Source organism: Diadema antillarum, unplaced genomic scaffold (assembly GCF_040938485.1).
Source record: "Diadema antillarum isolate AM-2024a unplaced genomic scaffold, OU_Dant_1.0 seq00001238_RagTag, whole genome shotgun sequence".
Classification (NCBI taxonomy): domain Eukaryota; kingdom Metazoa; phylum Echinodermata; class Echinoidea; order Diadematoida; family Diadematidae; genus Diadema; species Diadema antillarum.
The window spans coordinates 183,057-204,722 of NW_027272025.1; the positions used below are offsets into that span (position 1 = coordinate 183,057).

Consider the following 21,666-nt stretch of genomic DNA (forward strand, 5'->3'; position numbering starts at 1 on the left):
GGGGGGGGTATCCACAGATAGATTTCAAAGTTCTCATGTATGGCATGAACAAGAGCTCACATTACATTATGATAACCTAAGGAAATGTACAAGGGAGGTGCATTGCAAGGAGAGACTGTCTATGATTAAAATCTGAGCTGATGTCCTTCCTCCAGTTACATGATTGGACATGTTATGTATCCATATTAAATGGATATGTTATACATAAAATCATTACTTTACCAATCATGATAGCTCTAGAATAATCGAAAGCAGAATATCATATTTTCTGCTTTCTGAATTTTATACTTTTAAAAAGAAATTTTGTGAAGACTTATACACGAACCATTCTTTGACCTATAGTCCCATCAGTGTGACTGATACCATTAATTTGTGAAAATATGTCTACTCTGAAATTCTGTGACTTTCTTACTTTTAGTCTCATAGAAAGAATCCTCCACTGTTTGTCAGTCTTATTTAAGACTCATCATTAAGGTCAATCAGACCATGGAGTGGAGTTTCTCTACACAATCGAACTGCCACAGTAGTTTACTCCAGTGCTTTTTAGAGCTGCCTTAGAATCACAAACCTGAAGATTATCTGCGGAGCTGTAGAAGCCGTCAAACATCCCAAATATGATGGAGTTTGGTTGGTATCTTACCCCATCCTTGTGAATCTGAGGTGGTAGGAACAACATAAGAAACACAATGAGACACAGACTTATATGGTCAGAACAATGTAACATATACACAGTATCTTTCATGGTTGTTATATTTTTGTGAATTTCCAGAGTCTACTAGTATTCAAAAGATTAACAACTTGCAATAAATACTGCCGCCAGCACCACAAAAAAATGCACTTACATCAGCATAATGTTTTGAGGATCAAAGTTATTGTTTTTGTCTCATCTTGGCAAATTTTTGCCTGCTTACTCGCTATGACAGCACAACTCCCCGAAAAAATAACTTTTTAAGTGATGACTGAATTTCACTCATTTCATTTCATTTCATTTCATTTCCCAATCCCAATGTAGAGAACACAGTCAAGTTACGAACAATTATGTTTAGTATACATGTAATAACAAGTACAAAGTGAAACTGGCACACACAAAACATGAGAATATACAACATGGGAATATGGCGGAGCCAGCATACATGTAGGACATTGCCATTTCTTTGGCTGGGCTCCATAAACAACATGATAAAGCACACAATGTTCACAACAGGAAGTGAAAGGAAGGAAATTAACATGGACACAACTGAGAATGAGTCCATTAATTGCTTCAGTCTTTCATGGTATAAAGAAAAATTCTTTACTTCTTTTCATGTGATTTTTTCTGATGGTAACATTTTCTTGGCATTTTGCATTATTATGATGTTCACCATTTCCATTGATCCAATAATTTTGTTTCACTGCTTTCACTTGGAATAGCTGAGGACGAAATGAGAACCTTCCATGACGGAAAACTTCTTAACTCATGCACCACTAAATACCTTGACAAGTTATACGATGAAGGAACATCATGTTTCATCCATACAGATATGCTAGTTAAATAAACTCAGAGTCTACAAATCCTAATCATTGCTTTCTTTGATAGTGTATTGAAATTGATTAAAAGGGTAGATGGCAAGTTGATTAATCAATCCTTTTCTTTCTATTTTCTTTCTTTTCTTTGCTGCTGAAACATGGACCAATACACTACAGTTACCATAACCAGTACTTAAACAGATTGCAAGCTCGTGACTTACATTGTAGAGACCATTGAAAACTAGAAAAAGAACATGGAGAAGGCAGACCTCCACTGAGCTGCTCATTTCCACCAGAATTGTGTTTTTCAGCTTACATTACAGCCCTACATTCATATCACATGCATTATTTGATTCCTTGACCATCAAAACATACCCATGGCATTTGGAGTCACATTGATACAATTGTCAGTTTAATCTGGCTATTAACTGTGGAGTTATATACAAATATGCTGAAAATGGCTAAAGTTTTTAATGCTTAAGAATCCTTTAAAAATTTAGAAAACAAAAATCTTTCATCCAGACGGTGATCCTCAACACTACCAAGATATAATCAAGTTCCGTGTGTCACTATCAACTTTTCCTGAAAATAATTTCATCCAAATCTGTTGCAAAAACAAACCTTCAAACTGACAAACTAGCGACGGCTAAAAGCATGAACCTCCTTGGCGGAGGTGAATGAAAGGACACCATTCCTCACCTTGCTGCCCACAAAGTACAACCCCTTGAGGTCCACTTTCCACTCGATGATGAGCTTGTTGTCCCCATCCTGTCCTCCCCACACCTTCACAAAGAATGCTATTTTAGGGGGAAAACACTGCTAAGGACAACAGCAAACGTGTATTCATGGTAGGCAAAAAACGCCATCTCAAGGCCATTGTCTCAACGGCAGTTTCCAGAGCTTTAACATAAAAATCCACTTCCGTGTTCAAGTATGATATTAAGATAGAGTATTAACAAAAGTCAAACTCACAAATTAGTAGAATTTTCATAAAACTCATTGCAAAGTTTAGGAATATTTAATCTCAGAATTTCTAGCAAGACAGTGATATTACTCATGAGTACTTTAAAAAATGCTGAAATAACAATATCATCTCCTCACAGCTCTGTGTCACTGTTTTGTACAATTACATACAGATATTCAAAAGTTTTCTTTATATCAAATACTCAGTTAGTACTGTAGTACAACCCTTGTTCCTTTTCAAATTCATCACCAATGAGTTTTTATCATCTTTAAATATAATTTCTCCTTCTTAAATCTATCTAAAAGTTCAGTGAATTTCTTTTTTTTTTCTTTTCACAAGAAATAACTAGAAAGTTGTGAGGCCATGACATCATCAGCTTATTCCCAATGGCAACAAGCTGACCTTGACTCATAACACCACTTTGAGCAAACATGTCAAACTTGACATTTCTTAAAATTGTCTTACTGCTTATCTGAGCTTCATGAAAACTGTCTCTGCTATGCTCATTTGATTTACTCTACCCATTTACAATTGCAAATTCACTGTGAACATGGAGAGGTGTCTTCTCTACACAAGTAAGTCTCTCTATGGTCAATAGCACAATCAGGGTATGCAATTGTGTAACAGGGCAAAAATGAAAAAACTTGGTGAAAATGCTTTTTTGTTGTTTGTTGTAGCTGAGTGTTCAAATTTTCATTTCATGTAAAGAAAGAGTCAAAATTTTGCATTAAACTGTGCATAAATTAGCATTTAAATTAGGGGTGTCGAATTACATTGAAATGACTAATATATTGGAAAAATTCATTAAAAAAAAGGAGAATGTTTTTTTCATCTGATATTGCTGTTAGATATTCCTGATAAATATCCCTTTCATTCACCACCAGCACATAGCCATGACATATCACAAAATATGAATGAATTTCATATTTTCACTTCTCGAAATGGATGATCAATTTTGTAGGCATTATTTATGAAGCGCCATGAGCACTGAAAAGTGAACCTGTGCGCTATACAAGTAGCCACTATTATTATTATCATTATTATTATTTTGAATTCAAATAAAACCACTTTTACATATTTTATCATATTTCACTTTTGCCAAAGAGTGAAGAGGCGAAACTTTCAGGAATAGGTAACAGACATATAGTGGCCATTATTACAAATTTGTATGAAACTAGAAATATCACTGAAGGTGATTAATACCCCCGCCCCGTGACGACAGTCTTACCCAAGGAATGATCTTTCCTTGATCTTCTGCCATTTAAATGCCGTTACCATGGCAACGCAGCTTCCGACACGTCCGAAAAATATGTCTTGCACATCTTCCCACCAAGACTATTGTGTGTGCCACATTTCATAAGCTTTTGTCAAAAACTGAGGAAGTAGTTCAATCCACAAGATCTTTCCTTGATCTTCCGCCATTAATATGCCGTTACCATGGCAACGCAGCTTCCGACACGTCCAAAAAATATGTCTTGCACATCTTCCCACCAAGACCAATGTGTGTGCCACATTTCATGAGCTTCAGTCGAATACAGAGGAAGTAGTTCAATCCGCAAGATCTTTCCTTGATCTTCTGCCATCTATATGCCGTTACCATGGCAACGCAGCTTCCGACACGTCCGAAAAATATGTCTTCCACATCTTCCCACCAAGATCAAGGTGTGTGCCACATTTCATAAGCTTTGGTCAAAAAACTGAGGAAGTAGTTAAATCCGCAAGATCTTTCCTTGATCTTCTGCCATTAATATGCCGTTACCATGGCAACGTACTTTCGGGTACTGTCAAAAAATGCATCTTGCACATCTACAACCAAAGGCACACATCTGTACCAAGTTTCATGGAAATTGGGCAAAAACTGAGGAACTAGTTTGCAACACAAAATTTTCCATCATTTTGGCTCATAATATGTGAGCTGTTTCCATGGCAACATACTTTTTGTCACTGTCAAGAAATGTGTCATGCTGACCTATATCCTAAGACAAACATTCAATATGAATTCCATGAGAATTGGAAGAACACTGATGAAGCAGTTTTGCCATGAAGCATTTTGCCCTATATTTTACCAATAACATGCCGTTACCATGGCAACGCACTTTTTGCCACTGCGGAAATATGTGTCTTGCACATTAACATATTCAGATGAACATCTGTACCTAATTTCATAAAAACTGATCAAAAACTGTGGGAGGAGTTCGCGACGCAAGATTTGTACCCATTTTTGCCCATAATATGCCGTTACCATGGCAACGTACTTTTGGGTACTGTTAAAAAATACGTCTTGCACATCTACAACCCAAGGCACACATCTGTGCCAAGTTTATGGGAATCGGTTGAAAACTGAGGAAGTAGTTCGCGACGCAAGATTTGCAACGGACCGACCGCCCGACCGCCCGCCCGACCGCCCGCCCGACCGCCCGCCCAACCGCCCGACCGTCCGCTGATTCCTATATACCCCCTTCAAACTTCGTTTGGCGGGGGTATAATTAGGGCTGGTACTTTGGAAGATATTATATTTTTCATCAAAAAATTATCTGTACAGTTTGACCTTGAATGTGCGCACAGTGTTTGGATCAATTCTCATATTTGTAAACACAGAAGAATGAATGTGAGATTTATGATGACTTGAGTTGATATCCAAGCTGTGATACTCAAACAATGACATATTAAGCCAAAATACTATGTTTTTGCTTATGATATCTTCAGAAATTGAACAAGCATTGAAATATGAACACTGAACACTTATCATATATGACCTTCATGCAGTATAACATGGGCGTGTATCGCACTTTTTTATGCTCAGCAATTTGTAAAAATATTAAAAAATAAGTTCCTATTGCTCAAATTTGCTAAAATTTTCACACAATACATTTCTACATATGTACAATTCATGGTAAAAAAAAAACAAGGATATTCAATAAGGGGAAAAGATTCTTTAAAGTAGTCAAATTAGGATATACCTCACTGAAAATACTGAAAAACGGCTGCACTTATTTTACTCAGCATTTGAAAATGGCTCAAAACTCAAAACTGGCTGAACATTTACTGGCAAACAGCGCACCATATTGTAGTGTATTTTCAGTACTTTCAGGAAAAGCAGAAAAATAAGCTGTTTCTCCATGTATAGCTGTACAGCATGGGTTAAAAGGTCACAATGTCACAAAAATAAGCCAGCATTACACTCCTACCAGGATGGGACTTCAGACCTTATAACTTTCTCCAGCTGAAAGAACCACTGTTTTTATTGCATAAAAGCAATGTCAGGAAAAAATCCATTAATTTGATACCAAACACATAGGGGTAGACTTAAAATATGGACCTCAAATCTTGATTTTACGTAAGTTGTAAAACGTTTTTTTTGACGCATTACGTGGGTTCTGGGGGACTTTTTGGTAATTAATCTTTAATAATTAACAGTAAATGAGAAGAAATTAGCCATTGTCTTACCATATGTGATTACTGATGTCTTAGCATGCTGCATGTGAATTTTTAAGTCAGTTTGTGCATTCTTTTAGAAGTTACAATTTTTTAAAGTGAGAAAGTCATGATTGCATACCCTGAATGTGCTTATCACCCTATACCATCTATCAATCTATCCATTTATCTATCTACTGTGTATCTATCTATCCATCTCTATCTATCTATTTATCTATATATCTATCTCTATCAATTTACTGTTATTTTCATGTACAGATATTTTCGCAAGATGTTGTTTTCACAAATTGATACAACGCCTATTGGAGTGCACTATTACCCTAGTGCATAGCGACGTTTTCGTGTGTTAATAAATTCGCGGTCCAACAGAGATTTGCGAAATTTGCGAAAATTAAAGCCTTGTGAAAATCACAGCTTAAACTATCTATAGAAATCTATCTACAGCTGTATCTCATAAATCAGACCACGGACGATGAACAAGACAATCTTTGCTACAGTACACCTTCATGACAAGGGCACGACAGCCAGCCTTTTGGCAGGGGTCTATAAAAATCTAACTACGTCATATCTCAGTGTTCACAATTCTACATCTTTGGGCAATCACAGCAATCTGTGTAAAATGTGCTGAAAACAATCAATATGGACACTGGACTTTCCTGACCTTTACCCATTAAGATGTACTCTGTACTTTGCACGCTGCAGGACACACAAGTGTGAATTCCACACAGCAGAGCAACTGTCTGAACATTGTACTGTGTTTATAAACCTGTAATACAAGATTGACAGTCATGGCGAGTCATACAGTGTATTGTACACAGCACTTGTTTTCCTTGTTGGAAACTATACCGAAACCTTACTACACCTACTGTACATCAGCTCTATCAACTTAATACATACATGTACATGTACATGCAGGGCTGCCAACCTATGCAGATTAAAAAAAAAAAAAAAAAAAAAACACTTTAAGACAAACAAAACAAATAAAACAACACACATTTCTGAGGCAAAAATTCCATTCTGGTATAAAAATGGAAAAACTGCTCACACTAAGTGCACTACATGCACATGTATGAATCAAATTTTTAAGAAACATATATTTTCTTTAAAAATATATATTTTCATAATTTTGATGAAGAGAAAACTTTTTAGCAGCTCTGCAAATTGGCTCTGTTCTCTTTATCTGGCTACACTCTTAAGATGTTTGATAACCACATGGACCCATACAATGTATCTATAGGTAGACATCTAGCAGTACAGATGCAGTGACTCTACTCTGTCCTGATTTAAAACATGAAGTTATTTCTCTTTCATCAGGACAAACTATCATAAACTATCGCCAGCAATGGATGAACTTTGACAAAACCTACATTTGCTGACAAACAAGTAACGCATGTCATGATATCAAATTTTTTGAATGATTTTTTTTCTTAAATCATTGACTCAACAAATTAGACAGCATCAACGGGACATAAATAACAATCTGAATCGCATTGAAATACTTAACAAGTGTGAAATGCGCTATATAAAAACCCCCTATTATTATTAGTACTATAAACAGATGATAAGGATACAGGATTTAGAAGTGTTGACATCAGGGCAGGACCGGCAAAGGTCAAAGCTTCGCCAAGTCGGATTCTGTCGTAAAAAAATACAAAATACAACCAAAAACAAACAATAATGCACAGCAAAATAATATAAAGAGTTTCCAATATGCAAACAGCCAGTAGAAAGCATAATACACATGTACAGTGTACATGGTGATAACCAATATCAATTATCTTTTCTGTACAAGTGAAGAGTTTGTTCACAAAAACCGATAAGTCCATATTTGCCAAATGGAGATATTTGCGATTAAAGGTCAAGAAAAATAAAGAGAATAATAAGAAAATTGTTGCTTCTTTTGACCATAACTTCAGAAATGTACCTTTGTATGTAGTGACCAATATATCAATTAAAAGGTATTATTTTGTACTTTATGACAGAGACCATACTTCAAAATCTTAAAAAAAGGACTTATCGTTTTTTGCGAACAAACTCTTCAAATTATACTAATCCCTTCAGTGTCTTCATTGCTTTACATAGTTGAACATTTCACATGTACAGTGTACACGTAAGTGCACACCGTAAAAAGAAAACTTGTCAGTAGAGTGCAATGCTATTGTAGCATCCACAACATACACTTCCATTAAGGGTACCTGTATCTTTCCTTTTTCTCCCCCCAAGTGGTCTTCAACACGTAAGTGTATTGAAGATGAGTCTGACTGTCCTACAAAGGATCACTCAGTGCATAGTGAGTCCCATGGAAGATAATTAATAATTTATGACCATGTGCACACATTGCTGTCAAAAGAAATTTGTTTAAGTTGCCTTGCACACATAGCCAAGAGAGAAAGTTGTTATTGCCTTGAACCTGCGAGTCATATCATACAGCATAGCAAATGGTCAACATGCAACGGGTACAATTTGTAATGCGATGCCTTATAATAAAAGATTGATGACATAGAAATGTCAATCTTACCTTACATAAACTTGGTATTCCAACAACATGTTACAATTATTCTGATTTACAGGTCAAGCAGATACCATCTGCAAACTTCTCCCCCCGCCCCCATAAAAACCAACCAAACAATATTCTGTTTTTCTGTGCATGTCTTTGCGTTGTGATCCCTTTTTGTCTTCCTGATTTCCACAGTTCCTCACTACAATAAACTGCCGATCGATAAAAACATCTTTACTGATGGTGTTTCCCCCATTCCACAGACTTCATGTACGTCCTTTATTTAAATTCATACACAGACTATTAAATCATAATCAACTATTACTTACAAGTGAATCTTGGATCTTTTCACTGGTGTAAAATGCTGCAAAGAGATCAAAGAATCTAACAATCATCACAGAACAAAAGATAATATCAGTCATACAATAGAATCCCGGAAAAAAAAATCAAACTTTACCCTCAAAAGATACTGATAAATTAAAAAATAAAAACTAAACTGAGCACGTCAAGGCATCTTTTTAGTACCATTTGGCTCTGTAAATTCACATTTCCTTTAAATAAGTAAATTAGAGCTACTCTTCATTTTCACAGAAGTCATATGACACAGATTCACCTTTAAAAAATATATTATATGAAATTTATTTCAATTACTCGCATCACAAATCTATGTTTTATTTTTGGCAACAGACAAATCTTAAGTAACTGCAATGATTTTAAAATACCTGCAGGTGATCAGGAGAGTGATATCTACAATATTACAAGTTAATACAACAATAATGCACTATTTACACTATAGGTGTCTGTGGGTTACACGTTACATGAATGCAGACACATTTACATCACAAACATTACCTTCCAACAAATATGGATCTGAATATTGTGCAAGACTTTCCTTAGTTAAATTGTTATGTATACATTACATTAAAGGCATGTTCTACACATGAAAGCCAGTCTTGAATGTAAATTTTCAAACATGCCATATGTGTCTGATACAAATGTACCATGTATGCTTCTCAATAGCATTTTGACCTCAAGGATCATCTGCTGTATGGATGTTTGCAAACATACATGTATTGGGAAATTATAAAATATAGTTTCAATCCAAACTGGCTTCAAAGAATGGAGAGGTTGCCAAATGGTTTACATCCCATTTCTGAGTCTGGAATTTAGATTTACTTTTGAATTCATCAATAAGAATATTAACATCTTTCAAAGTTTCAACAGTTCTGCACAAATTTCCACAAAACATCTGAGTAAATTTTAAATGACAAAGTTCTATATGAAATATGTACTGCACATTCATTTTATACTTAACTTGTTTGATTTGAATGTAAAACTCTATTTAGCAAGAGCATGAAAATTGTAGCATATTTCAAATGACATCTTTGCTTCAGTTGTATTGTGACCCTTACAAAATTGAGAGGAATAAACTGTGACATTTGAGTAATGTGCTAATGAAAACAAAACATCATGGCCATGACCTATTTTGGCAGTCATAAAACTGTAGCTACAGTACAGGGTTCGAAATTGGCGATGGTCCGCTGGCCATTGGCCACCCAAAATCACGTCGGACTAGCCAAAAATCATAAAATTCTGAAGTTACTAGTCCGTCTGGCTAGCCAAAATATTGCTTCAGTGTCAAAATTGATTCTAAGTAGTCCGCCTGGCTAGTTCAAAAAAAAGTTAAGTGCGACCCCTGCAGTACATTCCACGATGCACTGAGCATGTCACATTCAGAAAGTCTACTAATGTGTTCTGATTGTTGCTAATAGATATTGGGACATGTTTTTTACTTCGACCATTAAATTTCATCAGAAGATTAATAATGAAAATTAGAAAAATCAGTGTAATATGTCAGATCAAATTTAATTCTTCTCCTCATTTTCATTTCATTCATTGTCTTTCATCTCAAGTCAAATTGTAAACTAAGTTCCTGTTTGTAAAGTTCTCATTACGATTTAATTGGTACCGGTACACATTATCAAAAACTTTGAAAACATATACATGTTTCCTTGGCAATGACTCAAAATAACAGGATGCCCATTCAAAGCACAATGCAATAGCATGCTTCTACAAGAATTTGTTAACTCTTTCTTCTACAGCATGTAGATAGCTGTTTAAAATGCTAATCCAAAATCTGTTTATTCTGTTTCCTTACAGTGAATTTTATAAAAACCAAAACATGCTTTCACAAAACTGCTACATATGAACTTGCAAATAAACACCTAAATAAATTTTACATGGATCAGCAGTAAAAAACAGAGAGAAAAAAAAAGATACTGTACCACTTGGTCAATTGGGTTACTCTGTTCAAGGGTACTGCCAACATGAAGACATGGCAACATTGTTATCATGGAAAGTTTCCCCACATCATACAATTACAGGCATGCTACAATACTTGAGAGGGCGGTATACGTGTAGGGGATTTAAAATCTAAAATACCTTCACTGCCTCTGGAAACGTGCAGAGTGAAGAAAGTCTCCATGAGAGACTCTGTGCCCCATTGTGATCTGTCTCTCGTGATATTCCTAGCTGACAGACTCCATAAATGGCGCAATCTCCGCTGAAAGTAGATCATAAAATTATCAATTAGGGATGGGTTGTAATAATTACCAGGTAGATGTACAGTACATACTAGAGTCGATATAAACGGTTTCAGTTGTGTAATTTAATTAAAAAATCTAGGCACCTACAGCAAACTCACACAAAACTGGAATGTTCAAGACTATGACAAGTTGAATGATCATTACAAAACAATTGGAGAACCTCAATGACAACTTGTGATTCCTGATTGCATTGATACGAGGAAAGTAATTCATTACAAAAGTTTGAAGATGACGAGTTTTTATGTTTTTTTCTATTTTTTTTTTTTAAATCTGATTGCTTAGATAGCACTTGAAAGTTTGTGATTTTATGGTTTATGAACCATGGAAGAGATTTCTTTTTTTTTAATTATTATTATACAACATTGTACATACAATGTGTGAAATACTATATCTTATTAAGACTGGGAAATCTATCACTACAGGGGTCGCACAAATACTCTGTATCATGAGGCATTTAAAGTACATGTACCTATAGTTTTAGCCTGCTCTAGAAAGCATTCCTACACGTACATATAAACCACAGCTCTGGAAATTGCTGATTATTCCTAACCTATTCAACTATCAATACTAATTCTAAATTTGAGGGACAAGTACATTTAATAGGGCCATCACAATGTGTCAAATGTGAAATTCAATAGCCAAAACGTCTACCAACTGCCAGAGGCATGCATACAGACTCACCCCATTGGGGTTATGGCAGGGTGAACAGCCTACAGACTTGCACAGTGGAAAGAGAATTTCACAGAAAGACTTGAACACAAAACTGTAGGTTCCGCCCTCATGATCAGTCTCTAATAATCATACATATATTGTACAGGCCTGTTGTACGTGAAAAGTGGTGGAAGAATGCACACTTTTGATGCTTCTCACTCAAACTCTATAGACAAATCTTAAGACAGAAGAACCAAATGACAGAAATTGCCGAACAGATTGATAAAGCCACGAGTGATAGTCTGAAAGAATCTGGTGTGTACAGGTAGAATATCACAAGCAGACAATGGTACAAATTTTGTAGCTGACCGCACAGTCTCGTAGTCATAATGATTGTAAGGACAATGGTGTTCACCAGCAGTCTTGAATTAATCATACAGGCAGTATTGCATCACCATGAAATTTTGACACATATGCTGCCATTTTTTTTTTTTTTTAAGATAACAGACATAAAATTGTCAAAATATGAGATTTGAGTTTGATCCTGTTCTGGATTCATGCAGCACACTTTGCATTTGATATTCATTCTCGTGTACAGTCATAGATGTCTAGACCCTACTTCATCTTTACATGGAATACATTGTATATCAACCATTGCGAGATTGAATAAAGTAAGATTGTCATGATATTTAAAGAATTAAATAAACAAACTTGTGTGTCTGAGTTGTCTCATGGAGCAAGATTTGTCTGTGAAATATTGCTCAAAGTCAGAGAAACAGGCTGAATCTTTTGAACTAGCATTATTAAAGCAGGTACAACAACGTAGCCACTTGTGAAGGATTTCTACACAAACAGGTTTGCATAAAAAACATACAAGGATGAAAGAATATAAAGGGAGAAAAGGAAAGGACAGAAAAGATATCAAAAAACCTCAAAAAATGAAACAAAATAGAGAGTTCACTAAAAGAAAGAAGAGAAACTTGCATTATATCAAAGGAAAGAAAGGGAGAGATGGATATGTTTGAAAAGAAAAGAGGAAAGCAAAGAGAAAAATATAGACTGAAAATAGAACTTCCGGTGCTAGGTAGAATGAGAAAAGAATCAAAACTGGATGAAAGCAAAGATGAATATGAATGAAAGGAAAAAATTACACAGGTTGAAAAGGAAAAAAAAAGAAAAGGATTCATTAGGATACATAAGCCAGAAAAAGATATTGGAGAGAACAGAAAGGATATACCCTTGTAATTGGAGGGGAAAAACAACCCATGAAGGAAACAAAGAACAATTAGGCAGAAAGTACAGTTAAATATCTAAATAGGAAATCTAGAAAGTTTAAAGACAAGAGGAAACCCAAAAAGAAATGATTGATAGGAAGGAAATTTAGGTATATAGATTCTACCTGAAAATGAAAGAAAAAAGATAGAAAAGAAAGAGAAAGAGAAAGATATACATTGTAAGTGGCAGCACAACACTAGCACACGCGCTCAACGCTTTGAAGCTACAACCGCTATTGCAAAACTTGGCCAAAGAAAAGAAAAACAAATTTTAGCTTATCAATGACACCACAGAAAAAGCCGCTGTGCCGCTACATTAACTTTACGAAAGACCAAAATGATCTACCTACAGTACAGTAGTACAGAGTGCATGCGCTGAAAGACTAGCACTCGTACCGGTGCTGTGCTTGTGATAAGTTGTGTACAGAGCAGCATGATCGTGATCGACAAGCGATCAAGATTTTCCAACGATTTTCCAACACTTGTAAATGCTCAAAGTGTTAAAACTTGACTTTTATTCGACTTTGGAGACTCAGATACAAGTATTTTAGGTTACAGAATAACAAGGGTGAGTTTGTGCATGTTTGGAGATCTTTTGACAAACAGGTGCATAAGTACAAATCATATAATCCCACTCTGGGAAATGACCTTCAGGCTTCAGTTCAAGTTCAATATCATTCAACAAATCACCTTAACAAAAACATTACTGAGCTTTCACATACTGACTGATAACTGTTATTAATCTTTCACACTGCATCAAATGTCTAGAATTCTAACTACTGTTAGCTGTAGCAGTCTACAAAACAGTCTAGACGATGACCATGTCTGTCTCCTACACACACTCGACACTCGACTCGGTTCCATTCCATTTCACTGATTTCAGACTCAACACTGAAAACAAGTGCAAGCTGAGCTGTTGTCAGTACGTACCTGCTGTGAAATGAGGCCTATATGCCGGAAGCGCCTACTTGTTTCAGCTGAAGACATTGCCATGTATTCTGACGATCTAGATATTCTGGGTGAAGACACAAGATCAGTTTATTCACTCATTTTCGATGAGTGTCTTCCTGCATATGCTGAGTGATGATATGATCTACGTCTTACCGGGTACCCGTGCGTGCACACTAACCCTCTCGACATCATTACATAGGCCTACTGCACATTTGTATACAAAATCAACGGGAGGTGGAGTAGTGTAGCGTATAATATTAAGATTTATGTATTATTTCATGTCATTAATCAAATGTATTATGTCTCAATAAAAACCAAGGAAATATACATATGCTGAAAAAATATTTTAAATTGCCATTGCAGGTCAGGAAGAAGTATCATAAGTAATATTTTTTACAACAACCTGTCTGCAGAGAGACATGAAGAGTCACCTGATTGATTGAGGGATTTGATGTGCTCTCAGTTGATGGAATCAGTGCTGCTGCTGCCACAATAATTTGCTGAAATCTGGCTGACAACTTCTTCGGATCGAGCCAAATAAGTTCTTTAGGCAGAATTTCAGTACATTGACCTATTCAACAAGTTATCTTGAAGATATTTTGCACCGATAAGAAAGAAAAACATGGTAAGTGAAGTAGTCTCTTTGTCAGGATCAGCAAAATCATAGTCCCATACGTTCTTATTCATGTCTGTGATGATATGCCAACTTGAATGTCACCGATCGAGGCCGAGCGGCGCGGCGAGGGCGAGATTCGAGAATCACGAATCGCAGAGCAGAGCATGAAACATGATTGAAAATCGCAAAGGAATGGTAATCGCATAATTGTCTGGTAACTGGTTGTTTTATTTCTGGCTAGCTAATTCCAAAATATGTGTTGAAATAATGGACTAGACGTTCCTAGTGGTAATCCTAGGTTGAGAATCCTGCTCTGGTCATGCTGGTCTCTGTCTGTTCAAAAAAATAAATAAATGAAAATTTAGGTTAGCAATTAGAGATACTCAAATAGATCTAGAACCTATTAAATAACCAGATAGGTTCTGAATAACCTTACTCTACTGTGGATAGTCAGTTTTCCCTTTGTTACCCTTTTCGGCACTAAATTTACTGTTTTTTTTATCAATGTTCATGTTTATCTCAAATTCCACTGAACTGAATTGCGCAGGATAAGAATAGCTTATTTCTGATTAGTCATGTAATTTTAAACCAATTCGGTCATTGGGAAATGTCGATATCGACCTCGACTTTCAAGTCATCACTCAAAACAAACTCACTCCGTGAGAAATAACAACGTATGCTGCCTCATCAATCTAGAACTAAGTTGGCCGTCTGATGTTTAAATGATGCGGAGAGGGACTCAATGCGGGAGCTAAAAATCCATATTATGCAATGACTGTTTCAGTTCGCAAGAAGATGGTTATTGAGAAGGCCTTAAATGTGTGTGTGTGTCTGTTTGTCAACCCACTTACCGTCTGTGTACATGTATGTCAGTTCGGGAAACCCACTCACAAGGGTGGCCCCTCCTTATAAGTAACCCGTCCCCCTTATAAGTAACCCCGTCCCCCTTATAAGTAACCCCCGGGGCACCCCTTATAAGGAGTCTCCACGCTTTTTTGCAATGCAACGCGAAAATGAAAGGACTGCGGCAATTCGCTTGATTATGTCCATAAAGCTTCACAAGTTTCCCAGTTACTCACAAAATTTGAGCAAAATCGGTTCGAGGCATCATATCTAAAATCATGGATTTAAATGCGATGTCAAACGACCCATGCGAATGCTGAAATGCGAGCGATTACTGGGGTGAGTGTCGCCAGGCGCGGCGGCGCGGCAATGCTTGAGTGCAGACGTGGCGACTGATCAGTCAACACGTCTGCACTCAAGCATTGCCGCGCCTGGCGACACTCACGCCAGTAATCGCTCGCATTTCAGCATTCGCATGGGTCGTTTGACATCGCATTTAAATCCATGATTTTAGATATGATGCCTCGAACCGATTTTGCTCAAATTTCGTGAGTAACTAGGAAACTTGTGAAGCTTTATGCACATAATCAAGCGAATTGCCGCAGTCCTTTCATTTTTGCGTTGCATTGCAAAAAAGCGTGGAGACTCCTTATAAGGGGTGCCCCGGGGGTTACTTATAAGGGGGACGGGGTTACTTATAAGGGGGACGGGTTACTTATAAGGAGGGGCCCCCCTTGTGAGTGGGTTTCCCGAACTGATGTGAAATGTAGTGTGGTAGTGTCAAAATAATATTTGATTTTTACGTTGTGTTTTTGATTGCACCTCAACTCATGGTCTGCCTCATCAATAAGATGTTAACCAAAAATGGAAACAAAAGTGAAAAATACCTTTTTTTTTAATTAGCAAGCTGTATCCTTTAGTACAACTCTACAAGATTCTGAAAACTTGCTTGCTTGGTTCATACGTTATGCAGAGCGGTCCAGGACCTCATAACTTGGACAAGATTCCACACCAGCAGGGATACCTCATCTTGAATGAGAGTGGAGCAGTAATGGCAGTAAGTACTCTGCTTTGTCCCAACTACCCACAACTTTGTTAGCATGGTACAAGTTGAACTGGTGTAGTCAATTGCAACAGACCTATTTTTGTCTGTGTGTTTGTTTCTTTTTCTGCTTGCCTACTTCTTCATTTTGTACTTAATACACATTCATTTACTCTGTCAGTCCCCCAGTGTGCTTTAGCTGTCTTCTTCTTTCTTCCCCCTGTGTTTTCTCTTCTGTTCACAATTACAGTCAACCATGCCTACCTGTAAGTCAAATCTCTTTGGCTGAAGAAATAGCTTCGACTTACAGGTTATTCAACTTCAGAGGGATTAAAATCAAAAGAACATAAAGAGAAGAGGGATTGAGTAGACCTTTGACTAAGGCAATTATTTGACTTATGCAAGGTCGACTTCCAATGTAGCAAGGTTGACTGTTTTGTTGTCTCTTTTTGCCCCACATCTTGGCTCAAAGCTTACTTTATATAAATCAAAATTTATATAAATCAAAAATCAGAAACATCTTCTGTAGGCACTTTGCAACTGGATGTGAACTGTCATCTTCCTGTTTTTTCTTCTTTTTATATAATTTATGGTGCATGTATTTTTTTTTTATTGTTGTTGTTTTGTAGTCCTCTGGAGACCTGGAAAATGATGAGGCCACAGCTGCAATCATCATGAAGATGATCAGGTTATCATCCAAGGTTCAAATCAACCCAGAGAACCCACAAGCTTTCAAGAGGCTTTCTGGTAAGAACCCCTCCCCCTCCCCCTCCCCCTCCCCCTCCCCCAGTGTATACCTCTGCAGAAATTACCAATCAGTATTGTCAATTGCATCCCATTTTAATGCTTACTATGTACGGCAACCAGTGAGGAGGAACTTTTCGAATGTGGGTAATTCAATGTTATGCAAGGCAACCTGACAGAAGACATCTACAAATGTGTGAAATTTTCACGCATTAGTGAAAGTAAGAATGTGGTAGCATGGGAAGAAATTTCATGGGATAGAAATGTTGACAAGCTACAGTTACAGATTTAGGAGTAAGTAGAGGTTGACCATCCTTGTACAATCTGTAGAATCATTGTATCCTGCCAATTATGAAATTGGATTACAAATTGTATACTGCACACCCAGGTACCTCCTTTTGTTTGGGTGCATGATATGAATTTTGATATCACATGGCTACCAATGCCATTTCATCTAGAGGAGCATTCTACAAGGCAGGGCTGCACACTAACCCATTTTGCATACTGGTCCAAACCCTGAATTTACTAGTCCTGTACTTTTTTGCCCTGGCCCCGACAGTGTTATTATTGCTATTATACCTGTCATGTTGGACCAGTAAATTTAGCAATCCCTGAAAAGTTGCTGGTCCGACAGTGATTTTTATTGGTCTGGGACTGTCGGACCAATGCCAGTGTTCAGCATTGCACAAGGACTACATTTAAAGGATTTGTGATGGCTAGAGTAAAAAGTGAATAGCTGTGGTCGTCTCTATTTGAGTTTCAGCAATTGTGTACAATTATCAAGACGAAGGTCTGATAGCTTTACATGGTTTGGATGCACAGTTGATATAATTAGAACCATTACTGTGACATCAGTACAGCATGTACATCACCAAGGGTACTGATACAAGTACTGCATAAAATGGAGCTTTATGATGACATGCTTATGATTGTCTAGTGAATCGTTTATTTACATCACTATATTCTACGTATGTCTTTATCACTTTTCATTTTCTTTTTTCAGTCATCTTTGACGACTTCCTTTATGTCGCAACGATTTCTGGAGACAAAGTCTACATCAGCAAGAGGAAAAACGTGACACAGGAACCAGTCATGGCATGATGACACACAAAGCATGCAGCAGATTCACACCTGGAGAAGTTTAGACGCGACATGCACGCAATAGGCGTTTTCACATCAGCCCGATAAAAGTCCAGGCTCAAGATATTTTTCGCGATTGCGAATTAGAGCGCTATTTCATTTCCTATTCACATCAGCCCGAAGAGAATTAGGCCAAATTTTTTTTCGAGCTAATTCAACAGCTGAGTATGTGCAAACAGCATCAGTAAAGTGTGTGCCCTCTCAAAAATTCCCCATGATTTGTGTGCAGTTTGCCTCGATCGATCGGGTCACACACGCTAGGCATGATGGGATGCATTGCGCTAATTTCTCGAGTCGTTTTCACATTATCAAATAACGCGCTACTATCCCGCTATTTCAGAAATTTCTCGAGTTGGACTTGAGAAATTTTCTCCATCAGAGCGATACAATTAGCGCGATAATTTGTGTTCACATTATCAAATAGCGCTCTATTTCGTGATCAGGTTGATTTCCCAAGTCAGAAAATAGCGCGCTATTTCGAAACATCGGGCTGATGTGAAAACGCCTAATGAAATCATGTCCATAACAATAGCAATGGCCGGTCTTGAAAATTGCTCACACGACGACCTAATTTTGTACATGTCATTCTCTTCAGACATGGCTCTTCGTACAAAAGTTTTGATCGGACTTTTGTCCAAGAAGTATATGTGTGCTATGAACATTTGCATGTTTATTGCAAGTCACACTACAAATGTGTCAGCATCACAGATTATTAGTATTTTTTTTTTGTATGTTGTACATGTAGTTCATATGAATATATACATTTCTGTTGTTTATTGGCGGATTACATACATGAAATACAGTGGAAACATTTTGTAGCCACGATTTGAGTTTGACTGTGCATTGAGATGATGACATTTAATATTAAAAGCAAAAAGAAGAAAAAGGAAATTGTGACAGAAGGAAAAAGGGAAAATATATGAAGAATTTGTACTGTAAAAGTGGAAATTTTTGCGGTGTTGAAATTTTCGCGCATTTCACGCAATCAGAAACTAGCGTGAAAATAAAAGCATGCGAATACTTTTGCTTGCCAATGTTCCTGTAGTTGATGTCTTGATACCGCGGAATTAAAAACAAGCAAAACTCTTATCTGGCCGAGCATGAAAGATTAGTCGCGCGAAAATATCCAGTTTTACAGTACTACTGTATGTAAAGCATCTGCTATCATTAGAAAGTTGAGAACCATGAGTGTAGGAATATAACTTTAGTGAGGAGGTATTATGCAGACACTGGGTAGAAATCCATACTCTTCTTCAGTTAGGCTGGTAGTCTAGTAATATTTACAGCCATTCTTAGTTGTGTGCTTTTAGAAAGACCTGTTCCCAATGAATACACTTTGAATCTAGGTTGCCTGCATTAGTTGATACCATGTCAAGACAAGCCTCGGGCAAGTATTAACCCATTCCGTACAGGAACCTGGCGGCCTGTGCATTAAGTCTATGGGCATTTCAGTATTCAGTATGGAATGGGTTAAAACGATGGCCAGTCCTCCTTGGCCAGCTTCACAGTCTCCACTCAATAGATTGGTGTTATACTATATGCAAATCTATGCATACCTTGATCATGTACATGTTATACGCAGGGGCGGATCCAGGAATTCCGTAAAGGGGGGGGGGGGGGGGGGGGGGGGGGTGGGGTGCCTTTACAAAATTAGGGGGGGGGCATGTGCCCCCTACATTTTTGTCTTTTATTTCTCTTGTTTTTAATAACAAAAAATAAAGGGGGCGGGCACCCGTTGCGCCCCCACCTGGATCCGCCATTGATACATAACTAAACTGGGAAACCTGCCCAAGGCATGCCAGCCATATAGCAACATATAATGTATACGAACTAGATTTGAAGTATGGAAATGTACTGAATAGGAACAGTTGAATTGAAGAGCTTGTTACAAGACCGATGGAATTCTTGTAGCAGTTTTTCATCATCTGATATTGATAGCGTCATGTTATATTTTGGCCTAGGTGTTTAAACACGTCTGTTTTATTTACAGGACTTGACATCGCACACAAAACACACATGCACACACAAAAAAAGGAAGAAAAAGTGAAGTTGAGCTTTGATGGGTTTGCTGATAAATGGAAATAATTTCAGTGTAAATGCTACTTTTGGTATTTTTATGTTGTTGTTGCCTGTCATTGCCTAATTTTGTAACATTATGTGATACACACATGCCCTGGTAGCATCTCTAAACAGTAGTGCATACTTAAATACACGTACATAGTACTTCCATTTGAGCAAGGACAAGAAATGGAGGCCCTCGGTATACACCTCCATAACTTTGTTATGAGAAAAATAACAAAGAATAAAGTGTAGTGTGCAACACCACTAGTGATGAAGGTATGCATGTATTGCAGTGGTTGATGTACAATTGTACTAGCTTGTATGAACCACCTGTTAGGTGTAAGGTTGCCAAGGTATGTAGGTGTCTACTAGACATGGTGTGATCAACTCTAGTAATTTGTCATGTTGTAGTAGTAGGTCCTCACATTCCATTGTTGACTGTGATGTCGGTAGTCATTGCAGTTGTTGTGTTCTGGGGGGCGTTTCATCAACGTGTTCGTCGGAGGTTTTCACCGACAAATTTGCTATCAGCCAATCAGACGGAAGGATTTACACTGACAACTGTTAAAAGCTAATGAAATCCTTGGTCTGATTGGCTGATAGCAAATTTGTCGGTGAAATCTCCGACGAACTCGTTGATGAAACGCCCCCCAGGTCATATGAAGGCATTTACAGTGGCGGATCCAGGGGGGAGGGCATCGGGCCCACGCTCCCCCCCCCCATAATAAGAAAAAATGGGGGAGGGGTGCGTGCCCCCCCCCCCCTTTAATTTTGTAAAGGCTCTTTACGGAATTCCTGGATCTGCCCCTGCATTTATGTCATCGTCAATTTATATGGAACTATCTCCGTAAAGTCATCAAGGGAAACCACTAAAAAGAAACATTTATTTATCAATTTAAAGCTTTGCTTTTAAAATCTTCTGTACCATTGTAGGTTGTTGTATTTGTAAGAAAGAACGATGTAAAGGATGTAGGATGTAAAGCAATTATATGTATCTTAAAAAGAAGACAGAGTGGTATCATTTGCTGATCAAAGCTCATGTGCTATACAAATTGTGTATCTCTACTATAAAGAGTACCTGTGGAGTGATGACAATTTTTTTTTCACAACATATTTCATGTGGCGTTGCCTCCAGAGGCTATGTCCTAGAGAAACAAGAAATATGTCAGAATTTTCCACAGACATGCGAGAGTTGTAAGGTGATATTTTTTTTTTCCCAATAGGAATGTATCACTACTTATCATTTATAGTAAGATTCATCGATGTTTTACATTGTAGCCTCAAGAGAGCTTTGTTCCTTCCTAAAACATAGGCTAGGCTAAAGATCTCATTTTTA

The 21,666-nt window shown here is 37.3% G+C and overlaps 2 protein-coding genes across 2 annotated transcripts in view; one reads left to right on the forward strand and one right to left on the reverse strand.

Moving 5' to 3' along the window:
• LOC139745168 (UV radiation resistance-associated gene protein-like) overlaps positions 1–14,025 on the reverse strand; it is a 30,274-nt gene extending 16,249 nt beyond the window's left edge. Inside the window, exons 1-6 of the mRNA XM_071655578.1 lie at positions 13,864–14,025; positions 10,845–10,965; positions 8,732–8,766; positions 7,477–7,540; positions 2,206–2,303; positions 569–655 (exon numbers count right to left, since the gene is read on the reverse strand). Of these exons, the coding sequence (XP_071511679.1) occupies positions 569–655; positions 2,206–2,303; positions 7,477–7,540; positions 8,732–8,766; positions 10,845–10,965; positions 13,864–13,926 (468 nt within the window). The 5' untranslated portion in view covers positions 13,927–14,025. The remainder of the gene's footprint in view (positions 1–568; positions 656–2,205; positions 2,304–7,476; positions 7,541–8,731; positions 8,767–10,844; positions 10,966–13,863) is intronic.
• Positions 14,026–14,338: 313 nt separating this feature from the next.
• LOC139745169 (ragulator complex protein LAMTOR4-like) lies at positions 14,339–18,266 on the forward strand. Its single transcript, XM_071655579.1, has 4 exons — positions 14,339–14,509; positions 16,317–16,400; positions 17,015–17,132; positions 18,133–18,266. The coding sequence occupies exons 1-4, from the start codon at positions 14,507–14,509 to the stop codon at positions 18,228–18,230; spliced, it is 303 nt and encodes a 100-aa protein (XP_071511680.1). The 5' UTR covers positions 14,339–14,506; the 3' UTR covers positions 18,231–18,266.
• Positions 18,267–21,666: the final 3,400 nt, after the last annotated feature.

Coding starts and splice junctions, on each gene's coding strand:
- LOC139745169 (XM_071655579.1), top strand. Junction 16,401..17,014: donor AGAGTGGAGCAGTAATGGCA/GTAAGTACTCTG, acceptor GTTGTTTTGTAG/TCCTCTGGAGACCTGGAAAA. Junction 17,133..18,132: donor AGCTTTCAAGAGGCTTTCTG/GTAAGAACCCCT, acceptor TTCTTTTTTCAG/TCATCTTTGACGACTTCCTT.